This window comes from Piliocolobus tephrosceles, chromosome 15 (assembly GCF_002776525.5).
Source record: "Piliocolobus tephrosceles isolate RC106 chromosome 15, ASM277652v3, whole genome shotgun sequence".
Taxonomy (NCBI): domain Eukaryota; kingdom Metazoa; phylum Chordata; class Mammalia; order Primates; family Cercopithecidae; genus Piliocolobus; species Piliocolobus tephrosceles.
This window is the reverse complement of record NC_045448.1, coordinates 102,262,147-102,274,673: the sequence shown is the minus strand read 5'-3', so window position 1 is coordinate 102,274,673 and position 12,527 is coordinate 102,262,147. Positions and strand designations below refer to the sequence as shown.

At 47.3% G+C, this 12,527-nt stretch overlaps 1 protein-coding gene across 4 annotated transcripts in view; it reads left to right on the top strand.

The window, feature by feature from the left end:
* The window catches only part of IL1RL2 (interleukin 1 receptor like 2), a 51,603-nt gene extending 39,319 nt beyond the window's left edge, over positions 1-12,284 (top strand). For 2 of the 4 annotated variants that reach the window (XM_023211505.1, XM_023211503.1), the window contains 3 exons: positions 5,911-6,072; positions 7,871-8,251; positions 12,127-12,176. In XM_023211505.1, the coding sequence (XP_023067273.1) occupies positions 5,911-6,072; positions 7,871-8,251; positions 12,127-12,176 (593 nt within the window). Of the gene's footprint in view, positions 1-5,910; positions 6,073-7,870; positions 8,252-12,126 lie in introns of all 4 variants that reach the window. The other 2 variants (XM_023211502.1, XM_023211504.1) reach the window with 2 other exon arrangements.
* The last annotated feature ends 243 nt before the right edge of the window (positions 12,285-12,527 follow it).

Below are 12,527 nucleotides of genomic sequence, written 5' to 3'. Positions count from 1 at the left end.
CAGTGCAACCTGAAGTACTCGTAGCACTGTGGATAGTCCGACTGGGCACGGCGGGGTTTGGCTCTGGCATCTGGTTTTGGCTCTGGCATCTGCAGAGGCTGCCCTGTCTAAGCACACCCGTGACTGCTCTCCTGCTTGCATCTTTGAGAAGAAGACAGTTCAGTCCCCTGCCACTGACTGTTTTCTGACACAGGTGTGAGTGGTTCAGCTGCTTTCTACTTTTTGACTCACAGGAGCCTGCGTCACTTTACGTATTCTTCCTGGCAGCTCAGGCCCTGTGGCGTGTCTCTCTCGCTGTCTCTCTCTCTCTCTCACTGACTCTCTCAGTGACTCTCTCACTGAGTCATTGCGACTCCCAGGAACGTGATTACAGCTGTGACTTATGCGTGTTGTGCAGAGTGTGTGGGGAACTGCTAGTGAGGTCGAGTTTAGCAGGAAGAGAAAACAGGAATAGTGACTCACACCGAGTAGCGGGGGCTGGGCAGATGGCAGAGTTAGGCAGCCCTACCCTCTGCCGAGACTGGGATGCAGCCCAGATTTTCCACCAGTGGGCAGAGGATTTGGCGATGGAGGCCCACAGGCAGCCAGGGGTCCTTTTTTTTCTTTATTTTTATTTTGCTTCATTCAGAAAACTATGTGTGCATTTTGTCATGAAATTCTCTACAGTTCCATCTACGAGAACTGCCTGTAGTATCTCTGTGTGTTGGCTTTAAGCTACTGATGAGATTCTGAGATGAGTCCCAGATCCTGTTTATGTCCTTGTTCCCCTTGAGGATATTTTCTGAGTTAAATCAGGAAATGCCAATTAATGGATGAAAATGAGGAAGAGAGAAATAATGTCCTTCGTAGGATAAGTCATTTACCCTGACTGGGTTAGCTAAGCTGTATCACTCAATTAATAATTAGGTGTGCATGACTCACCATTTTAGGAGAAGCCATTGACAGCCCTGGCTGAAGTCAGCAAGTTCTGTCTTCCCTAGCAAGCCACTGGAGCTTTAAAAATTCCCTTGGCAGGGGTGCATGCATGTACAAGGACGGAAGGGTCTGTGTACAGATCTCTTAGAGAGATTTGAAGATGCCTCGCCTTACTCCAGATAGGTCTTTGGAGAATGTGCATGTAGGATAGAGTGGTTAAAACGAAGACAAGCCAAACAGTTGGAGTGATCAAAGGGAAACCAAGGAGACAAGCAAAACAAGTCGCGGTAGAGTTAATAACACCTTTGACAATTATTAAAGGTGAATTTGCTTTTCAAGCTAAAGCAAAGGCAGCGACAAGATCCATTGTGTGCTGTTCACAACAACCTTTCCAATTTTCATGAGAGAACATGGCTTTTTCTGAGACTTAATTTCCAAAGGCAGATTTTTTTCTTTTCCAACAGGGAGTCCTCATTTCAAAAGGGCGTGCTGTAGGGAAGCTTGACTGCAACAACGTTCCCATGTCATAGCATGTTTTGTGTGACTTTTCTTCTAGTGTTTTCTATGCGTATTGGGGCTACACCCACCAAATGTCCTGCGGTTCAGTAAAAGCATGTGCATGGAGGCCAGATTGAATCTGAGTTTTCCACTGTTCTGGTTTGAGCCGGCCTAAAATTTAGCAATATCATATTAAGAGAAAGTAGGGAATTGAATAATCTTTAGGCAATATTTCATAAATATTAATTTATGTGAATGAGCTTTTATATAGTTTTTTGCCAAGAGCCAAGAAGGACGTAACAATTTTAAGGAAGTGGAAAGAGACTCTGCGTCTTTGTGAAGGTGTGGCAAAGTTCTGGAAGAGCATGTGGGACTGGAAATATTGCTGGGGCTACTTTTGGAAAATTCAGACTGACAACAGTTGCACAGGACTAATCAGGGATAAGTTTTGTGAAATTTCCTGCTCCCGTTTCTCATTTTAGTCACAGCAAAAGGAATGGTGGACCTGGGTTTACATCAAGGCTATGCACTCACCAGCTGGGAGACTTTGGAGAGATGGCGCCGTCTTGCTGGTCTCAGCTTCCTCACTCATAATTTGAGACAAGAACCATGTCCTACACAGTTGGTCATGAGAAGCGCAGCCAGGAAATGTTGAGGTGCTGTTGCCTGGCAAGGCTCTTCAAAACCAGTGGCCTGATGCAAAAAGCCAAAGACTACAACTTGATCTTTTGCTCTTAATATATTGGCCAGTAAATTATGAATTAGTCATTTGAAAGTGATGAAAACTCACTACATTTTGAGAACATCAGCAAGTTCTATTTCTACTCAAAAGCTCAGTCAGAAAGAAAAATAAGATGACCAAAAAATTGGGCATGTTCGCACATTTTGAATTTTTAAAAGGTGTGACTTTCTTGCTACTCAGATGTCTTCTGATCCTGAAGTTAGAGAGCATCAAGTACCTATATCCTCAGACACCTCGTTTAGAAACAGGAAACAGGGAACATTGGCAAAAAACAGAATACACTTAGCGCACATGGTTTTTGTTTGTTTGTTTGTTTCTGTTTTTTAATCAGAAACAGGAAGAAAAGAGAAACAGATTGAGAGAAGTGGGATACTAGTGGCGGGGTCTGGGACAAGTGGCAATAAGCCTGCATGTCTGCTGTAGTTTAGAACAGACCAGGAAATACTGTATCCTGTGGTGAACCGAGCATCAACTCAGCCAGCCTTCATCAGAAACCAAAGGATAAATATGATCACATTTTTAAATGGGAAAATTTAATTCCTTCTCCAGAAGTTCAGAAACATAAGAACCTTATGAAATGTTTCTTTTTCCATTTTCTGTCTACAGAAAAAAAAAAAATCCTCTGGCTTTGGAGAGTCAAATGTGTGCTATGAAATTTTACACAGAAAAGTATCCACTTATGTGAGCGGTGGTCTCGATCAGTGACCTTCAAGGAGTTTCAGCTTTGTTGGGTTTTTGCCAATTCAAGACACAAATCAGTTATCCCTTTTGTACTTACCCTGTGATCCCACCTTAAAAAGCTGAATCTGACCTCAGCTTTGTCCCCAACATAGATATAAGCTCTTTGAAGCTCTGTAAAATCAAGCTTCATTCGGACATTCAGTGAGCACTGATGAAGGCCTCCTCTGCACCTGGTCCTGCTCCATGGGCTGAGGGTAGGGCAGGGAGCCAACAAAGTCTCCACTCTCACACAGCTTCCTTTCATGATGGGGTGGAAGGCAGAGAAGGAGTGTGTACGTGTGTGTGCATGCATGTGTGTGACTATATGTGCACACACGGGTGTGCATGCATGTGCATGCATGCGTGTGTGTGTATTACCATTCTCCATAAGAGATGGTCAAGAATGGTGAGCAGGGACCCGAAGGTCAGCAGTGGTTGGTGTGAGAACTGAGGGAATGAGAAATGGTGATATGGAAACTGTCAAGATCTGTGCACGTTTTCATTACTATTATTTGGACGAAAACTAGAAGACTACAAGGTTTTCCTTTCCCTTATTAATCTTAAAATCACCTGTTTCTGCAAGTCTGCTCATCCAATAAACTCCCATGAAAAGGGGATAGAAAAGGACACCACTCCTTTCTAGCACCTTCTAGGTTGTCTGAGTTTCTAAACAGCCCAAAGCTCGAAATCACATTTTCCCACGAGACGCCCACACTCACCTCTTCTTCCACTCAAGCCCTCTGGCCCTGCTGAAGCTCCTTATTCATTTACATGATTCCTGAGTAGGAAATTATTCCTCCTTCCATGCCCTTCTGAAGCTGCTCCCTTGCAAGCCTGTTTGCCATCCACTCTTAGACCCTCACTTTTTTTCCTCTAAACTCTCCCACCATTTAAAATCCAGGAGCTCCAGCCTGGCCAACATGGTGAAACCCCATCTCTACTAAAAGTACAAAAATTAGCCGGGCATGGTGGCGGGTGCCTATAATCCCAGCTACTCAGGAGGCTGAGGCAGGAGAATAGCTTGAACCTGGGAGGCAGAGGTTGCAGTGAGCTGAGATAGCGCCACTGCACTCTGGCCTGGTAGATATGAGTGAGACTCCATCTAAAAATAATAATAATAAAAAAATTTGAAAATCCAGGAGCTGCCCGGGTGCGGTGGCTCAAGCCTGTAATCCCAGCACTTTGGGAGGCTGAGATGGGCAGATCACAAGGTCAGGAGATTGAGACCATCCTGGCTAACACGGTGAAACCCCGTCTCTACTAAAAAATACAAAAAACTAGCCAGGCGAGATGGTGGGCGCCTGTAGTCCCAGCTACTCGGGAGGCTGAGGCAGGAGAATGGCGTAAACCCGGGAGGCGGAGCTTGCAGTGAGCTGAGATCCGGCCACTGCACTCCAGCCCGGGCGATGGAGCGAGACTCCGTCTCAAAAAAAAAAAAAAAAAAAAAAAATCCAGGAGCTGTCCCATGTGCATTGTGAATTTTTATTTTTGTTTTTCAAGGACTCCAGACCATGGGGATTTTTGTTTCTTACTGTCTTTTCTGTTCATTTGGCTCTCATCGCCGTGTTGTGTCTTGTGTTGTTTCATTTCTGTGCATGTGAATGGTCTGCCCACTGAGGTCTGTGTCTGGCTCATCGGCTGCTTTTGAGGTCGCTCAATAAATACTGATGACGATGACATGCGCCATTGGGTTTGACTTCTCTCAACGGCACTGCAGATTACTAGAGTCTGCTTAACTGCTTGTTCTCTTGTTTCACAGATGTGAGTCTGTGGGCTTGTAGTGATGGGATTCACTGGTGGGTCTGAATCAGGAGGGAGTCATCCAGTTTTGCCTGGTGCAGTTAGGACAGTGCTCCATCACACGGAACACGCTGAGGGTCACATGGGTAAAGGGGTAGTTTCCTGCTGTTTTGTTTGTTTATTTTAGAGATCCTTTTTTTGTTTGTTTTAGAGATATGGTCTTATTCTGTCCACCAGGCTGCAGTGCGGTGGCGTGATCATAGCTCATTGCATCCTTGAACTCCTTTTTTTTTTTTTTTTTTCCGAGACAGAGTTTTGCTCTTGTCCCCTAGGCTGGAATGCAGTGGTGTGATCTCGGCTCACTGCAACCTCTGCCTCCCAGGTTCAAGCAATTCTCCTGCCTCAGACTCCTGAGTAGCTGGGATTACAGGTGTCCACCACCATGTCTGGCTAACTTTTTGTATTTTTAGTAGAGACGGGGTTTCACCATATTGGCCAGGCCGGTCTTGAACTCCTGACCTCAGGTGATCCACCTGCTTTGGCCTCCCAAAGTGCTGGAATTACAGGCATGAGCCACCATGCCTGGCCACATCCTTGAACTCCTAAGCTCCCATTTCAGCGTCCTGAGTAGCTGGGATTTCAGGCATGAGCCGTCATGCCTGGCTAACTTTTTAAAAATTATTTTTTTTTGGAGAGTCTTGTTATATTGCCGAGGGTAGTCTTGAATTCCTGGCTTCAAGCTGTCCTGCTTCAGCCCGTTTATTACAGCCATGCGCTACTGCGCTGGATGAGTCTCCTGCCTTTAATTCTCATTTCTGGCCGCATCACAGGAAGTGGTGGACTTAGAATCGAAAGGCATGGGTTAGGGTTAGGGATTGCAGATGTGATGCAGCCTACCCAGTCTCAGCTTCACTCCTGTGCATTGGGGATAAGACCACGTCCCTCAGGGGTCCATTTGTGAGAGGAGATGATGTCGCTTGGCATCCCCTGGCACCGTCAGCCAGCTGGGCACTCGGAAGTCATGGAACCCAGGCCAAAGGATACCATGGTAGCCGCTCAGGCTTCCGGTTTGTTAACATGAGATAATTCGGTAGCAACAATTCCACAAGCGTGTCCTCAGGGAGGTTCCAGTCCATTCTTATTTCCTATGAGAGGCAACTGTAGACTGAATAGCATCTGCAGAGCTGGGTATTTAAAGAGCCTGAGTATTTCCCAAGCAATCATCAGGGCATGTTATTTGGTTTCTAAATTAGTCACATAAATCCTGGTCCTTTAAATAACTATTTCCTTTTCAGACGGGAAGCTGTATGACGCCTACGTCTTATACCCCAAGCCCCACAGGGAAAGCCAGAGGCATGCCGTGGATGCCCTGGTGTTGAAGATCCTGCCCGAGGTGCTGGAGAGACAATGTGGATATAAGTTGTTTATATTCGGCAGAGATGAATTCCCTGGACAAGGTGTGTTTTAAGTGAGGTATAAAAATAACAAATAAAAGAAGGACAGCGACCCTTCTGTTCCTCCACTTTACTGATGGCGATGACTCTGCCTGCCTTCCCCCATGGAACCTCAGGAAGTCTATGACCAGTGCCCCCCGCCCGCCAGCCCCTAGTCCCCAGCCAAGGAGGTTAGGCGCAAGCTGGCTGCCTGCTCTAGGCTCCTCCCTGCCCCACAGTGTCTGGGATTCCTGCTTGCAGCAGCGTGCATCTCACTTTGAGTGAGGATACGGTTAAGCCATTCACAGAAACATATGGCCAGTGATGTAACTACATTGTTACAACTACACAACTACGTTGTGGCTAAAGGACTGAAAGGTGGCGAGTGGTCATTTGCCCTCATGTCCCTGAGACGAACTGCTGGGTGTTTTCCATGGGTTTGAACAATGTAAATCAGGTCGTGCTTAAAGCTGATTTTATAAACCTCAACCCTACTTGCCTCTCCCCTCCCTAAATACAATGGAAGTTTTAGTGCACTTTTCCCATTTGATAGAAAGGTGGCTTTGGACAGTTCAGTTAACTTCTCTGAACCTCAGTTGTCTCATCTGTAAAATGGGGATGGGGTGCTTCCCTGACTCAGATGAGAGAACTGAATGAGAAAACCTGAGAAGGGGCCCCCGGCATGGAGCTCAGCACACTTTAGACACTCACACAATGATGCCTTCCTGTCCCTTTATTCTCCTTCTTGGAAGGCTATACAGCAAAATGACTGAAATCTGGAATAAATGTTCTTTTCTAGTCACCAGTAAATGCCAATTCACTCACTTATTCAACAAATATTTACTGAAAACCCCTCTATGTGATGAACAGTATTCTAGGCACTAGAAACACGAAAATCAGCCAAGCAAAAGGGCCTGTCCTCAGGGAGGTTCCAGTCTATTCTTATTTCCTAGGAGAGGCAACTGTAGACTGAATAGCATCTGCAGAGCTGGGTATTTAAAGAGCCTGAGTATTTCCCAAGCAATCATCAGGGCATGTTATTTGGTTTCTAAATTAGTCACATAAATCCTGGTCCTTTAAATAACTATAATGACAAAAGGAAACCACAAATTCAAGATTAACGCAACATTTCAGCTAACTACAAGTTTCCTATCCTTTTAAAATCTATTTTTAAAAATGTGTTCATCTGCTAATATACACCAGACCTTCAGGTAGTCTGGGGATACAAAGTTAGGCACCATCAGATATTTGTTGGCCAGGGAAAGTGACATACAAAGAAACCACATGTAAAACATGATTCATGACTGGCCTCAGGGAAAGCCATGGAGGCTTCACAAAAGAGGTGACAAATGTTAAAAAAAGAAAAAAACCCCAAAACTTGTATTAATCTATTCCTGACTAAGTCATGTTTATTTTGAAGTCCATTTTTGGCCAGGCACGGTGGCTCACACCTGTAACCCCAGCACCTTGTGAGGCCAAGGGGGGCAAGTCACTTGAGGTCAGGAGTTCAACACCAACTTGTGGCAAAACCCTGTTTCTACTAAAAATGCAAAAATCAGCTGGGCGTGGTGGTACGTGTCTATAATCCCAGCTACTCAGGAGGCTGAGACAGGAGAATCGCTTGAACCTGGGAGGTGGAGGTTGCAGTGAGCTGAGATTGCATCCCTGCACTCCAACCTGGGCGACAGAGCGAGACTTCATTTAAAAAAATTTAAAAAGTCAGTTTTCTCCTCTCAGAGCCTGTTTCAAATATTCTCACTAGCATGAAGACCCGGGCTGTTTTAATTGTGAGCTCTTCTGAGCCTTCTTTCTTTATTTCCAGCTGTGGCCAATGTCATCGATGAAAATGTTAAACTGTGCAGGAGACTGATTGTCATTGTGGTCCCTGAATCGCTGGGCTTTGGCCTGTTGAAGAATCTGTCAGAAGAACAAATCGCTGTCTACAATGCCCTCATCCAGGACGGGATGAAGGTTATTCTCATTGAGCTGGAGAAAATTGAGGACTACACAGCCATGCCGGAGTCAATTCAGTACATCAAGCAGAAGCACGGGGTCATCCGGTGGCACGGGGACTTCACGGAGCAGTCACAGTGTGTGAAGACCAAGTTTTGGAAGACAGTGAGATATCACATGCCGCCCAGAAGGTGTCGGCCGTCTCCTCCGGTCCAGCTGCCGCAGCACACACCTTGCTACCGCACGACAGGTGAGCGGGTGGGAGGACACAAGGTTCGTCACGCTCTGATGGAGGGTCTGTCATTATGCAGTGGCTCACAGCTGGAGGAGGACACATTTCATCGGGGCCGTCCGCTCTGAAGCTGGCAGTCGCGTACTAGTGAGAGGGTCTGTTGTATTTGTTGTCATTTGTTTGCTTCGATCAGAGCTGCTGCTTCAGGGAAAGACACGGCTTCTGCAGAAGGCTCTCTTTAGCCTATGGGCTTATTGACACACATGCACACTCACTGAGGCCTGGGTGGATACAGCACTTGGGCCCCCTGGGAACAGGACATGGAGGGTTTTAGAGATGGCAGTGGACACGCCCGGAAGTTTGCCCATGATGTGGCACCCAGAGTCTGAGATGGGAGCCTGTGCTGTCGGGGGGACGACAGGAGGGCAGTCTAGCGCCAGGAGAGGGTGGGCAAGGATAGCAGTATTTGTCCACGTCTGTTCAGTGTCCGCAGGGCTCCGTGCTCAGGCGTCATTTGCTGTGTCTGCGTCTCTCTCACTCTGCCAGTGCAAAGAACTGTGACCACAGCCTGAGCACTGTGCTTCCAGAAGCGAGTTAAAAGTCACCTAGACCAGTGGGGACCCACGGGTGTGGCCATGACTGCCTCTTGGTCACCCTTCCATGCTTTGAGAGGCTTTATCTGTCAAACTAAAGCAAGCAAGAATTCCTTTCCTTTCCCTTTTAGACACGTCAACCAGAATTCTGAGCAGCCTGTGAGAGATGCAGTCAGCACACAGATGATACGATTCTAGTCCAAGCAAGACAGTCAGTTTCCAATGAGCCAATGTGCCCTTGTCACAGGCCAATTTGTAATTTAATGATTCACAAAGTTTTTTAATATAAAAAATTAGCTGTCAACCCTCATCACGTTTTTCCAAGACCCTGGCCTGAGGGAATTAGACATAGCTCAACCCTCTGAAGCTGAGGTTGTTGACACTGAGACTCAGTAAGCAGTCAGTGGGGGCTGGAGGGGAATCAGCCTTCAGAACCAGCTGGTGGGGTTGGGGGCGGGAGTGGGAGCCAGGTGGAGTGGGGAGCGGGGTGGGTTGGGAGGCGCTGCGCCTTCATTCACAGGCGCTGGGTTGTGCCTAGTGTGGGATGGACGTCCAGGTGCTAAGGAGCCCACCCCTGTCTTTGAAGAATTTTGTTCCAAGGTAACCTCACATTACACATTTGTTTAGCATCCTACGGAGGCCTCTACTTGACATGGGTCTACTTTTTATTCAACGTTTGCTTTTTAAATTTTTTATTTCGGTAAACTATATGAACATAAAATTTACCATTTTAACAATTTTTAAGTGTACAGTTCTGTGGCATTAAGTACATTCGCACTGTTGTTTGGCCGTCGCCACCATCCATTCCAGAATTGTTTCATCCTCTCAGGCTGAAATTCTGCACCATTAAGCTGTGCCTCCCCGTTGCCTTCCCATTGCCTCCCCACTGCTCTGAGGTAGGACATAAAATACATTTTAAGAATAACGGCATTTAAAAATGGCTACTATAATTCATTACTACTATTACATTTTTGATACTTTTCGATAAAAAGAAAGTAGAGACACATATTGGAAAGAGGGAAGCTTTTTCACTTATAAAACTCCAGTTAAAGAATTCACCAACAGTGCTGGTCTCCTGTAAGTCAGAGGTTTCCAGAAAATACCTTGCCTTCCGACGGGTCGGCTTTCTATTTTGCTGACAGCCTCGACCGATGTCCTGTGAGTGTGATCATTCACTTATAAATAACTAACTGCTAGAGAATCCGTTTTCTAAAACTCACAGGCACACCCTTCAGAGAGGACACATCCCAGCATCTCTCCGGTCTCCCCACACTGTGGCTGCCTCTGGCTCCCTCCATCCTGCGGAGGGAAGTGGCTGGGAAGGGAGGAGGAAGGGTGCTGAGATGCCCTCAAATCGGAATGGGGTGGGGGTATTCCCCAAATCCTCACCAAACCACAAGCCAGTGACCACTCACCCATTGCGGTCCAGATCTTACTGCACCAGGGCTAGTCAAGCGGCCAGAGGTGGTGCCCACTACCCTCAGGGGGTTTCCTGGCCTGGTCTCATACGCACTCCACAGAAGGAAGGGCGAAGCGTCCTCAGCCAGCCCGCAGCCACCCTGCCCGCTCCAGCACTGCAGGCAGCCTCCAGAGACCAGCCCAGAGAGGAGAACAGCAGCGAGTGAGAGGACAGAGTGCGGAACAGATCAGCAACGCCCATTTTCCTCTTGGAGGCAACAGGAGAAAGAGCCTGTTTTAATTAAACTAGCAAATCCTCCATGAGGAATGACGACTCCCATGTTGGAGAGAGAAATCGAGATGCAAAGAAACCTTTTAAAGTTCTACTAATTCCTAATGGAATAATAGGGATGCAGTGCAGCAAGAATACGAATAATTAAAGCAGCCTGGCATCACCGCTGACAAGTAAGCAGGTTGGCAGGTAGCAGCCCTGCTGATGGTCTCAAGTCCAAATTTGCATAAGAAAGGAGGTTTAAGAGTTCAATGGCTAAGGGATAAAAAGGCGGTTTATAGGAAAGCTGAAGGCCACCCTCAGTTCTCTCCTGTTTCTCCAACTGGACTTGGAGCAAATATGAGGTCAATGGGGTCCTATCCCTAGTCCTTGGGGGTGGGCTCCAGAATTCGAGTCCAAGCAAAGGAAAGTCCGTTCCCAATGAGCCCGTGTGCCCTCGTCACAGGCCAATTTATAATTTAATGATTCACAAAGTTTTTCAATAGTATAAATTAGCTGTAAACCCTCATCACTCCTTTCCAAGATCCTGGCTTGAGGGAATTAGAGGCTCCCCTGGGAATCCCCAGGGACTGACCTGGAGGTAGGGCTGAGAGAGGAGATTGGACTCGAGAGGTGAAATGTAGGTGTTGAATTGCTGGGTTACCTTTGCATTCACCTTCCTATAATGACTGAGTCAGCCACAAAACCCACTTCCTTTGGTATCTCCCCTCAAATACCCTGAGTCGGCTCGTGAGAAAGGCCCTGGGAGAGACCCAGTCACATGAAATAAAGGGCCCGGGAAGGTGCGGTCTTTCCCTGGAGGACCAAGCGAGATGAAGTGCTTGGCAAACCATGGGATGATGCTGTGAGGGGCTGGCCGGCCAAAATATGGAATGTGCTCAGGGAGCCTCAGCCCCCAGGGCCGCCCACACCCATCAGCACCCCATAGTGACGCAGACCACTTCCTGCCACGTCACAGCTGGTTGACCTTTCCTTGGCACTTGGTCCTGTTTTTTATTTATAAACTTCTCTCCAACACGTGCTTGTTTGGTTATTAATCTAGGGCTGTGTAAAGTGGAAAATTCCTTCCTAGTTTCCTTGAAGAACAAGAGGCTGTTCCAGATGAGGTCTGGAGTGAGCTACAGAGGGTGACGCTGGCTCTAGGAGCAGTGGCTCTTGAGTCTGAATGTTAGAGGCCACACACCTCCAGTCATATTATTCTGGGAGATGGGAACTCTGTGTGTGGATGTCCCCTCCCATACACCCAGGGACTTCTGAGAAACGCTGCTGTTCATAATACAATTCCACCCGCATCTCCCAGGCTGTCCCTGGAGAGGGGCTCTCTCTCCACTTGAGAAGGACCTCAGAGCCCTGGCTCTTGTCATGCAAATTCACCTTTCCTCTGGGGCTCTCATAGGAAAGGCGACAGTTGCCACTGCTCACCTGTGATGCTCTGGCATAACCACCTTGCAAAGATAACCCAAGAGAAATGGAAGCCTCAGGGACATACCACCAGATGAACTGACTGCAAGGTAGAGATTTTCGCATTCCCATGGCAGGTTCCCTCCTCAGCCCCCATCTCCCACCACATCAGAAAAGGGGAAAATAAGGGGAAAATTTCCTGATTTCAGGCCCAAAACTAGGCTCAAGAAGAAAGAAGTGTACTCTCAAGACTGGCTAAGACTTGCTGGACTGACACCTATGGCTGGAAGATGACATGTTTTGCTCCATACCTCCTCATTCCTACACCTATTTTCTGCTGCAGGATGAGGCTAGGGTTGGCATTCTACACACCCGGTTGAGCTCAGCTTTAGAGAAGAGGAGGATGGGATAAGAGCTGGGGGCATCAACATGGTCATGGTGGGTGAGAGCTGGGGGCCATCCCCATGGTCGTGGGGGGTATCCCCGTGTCATGGTGGGTGAGAACTGGCAGGGGATCCCCATGTCATGGTGGGTGAGAGCTGGGGGTGTATCCTCATGTCATAGTGGGTGAGAGCTGGGGGGTTATCCCCATGTCATGGTGGGTGAGAGC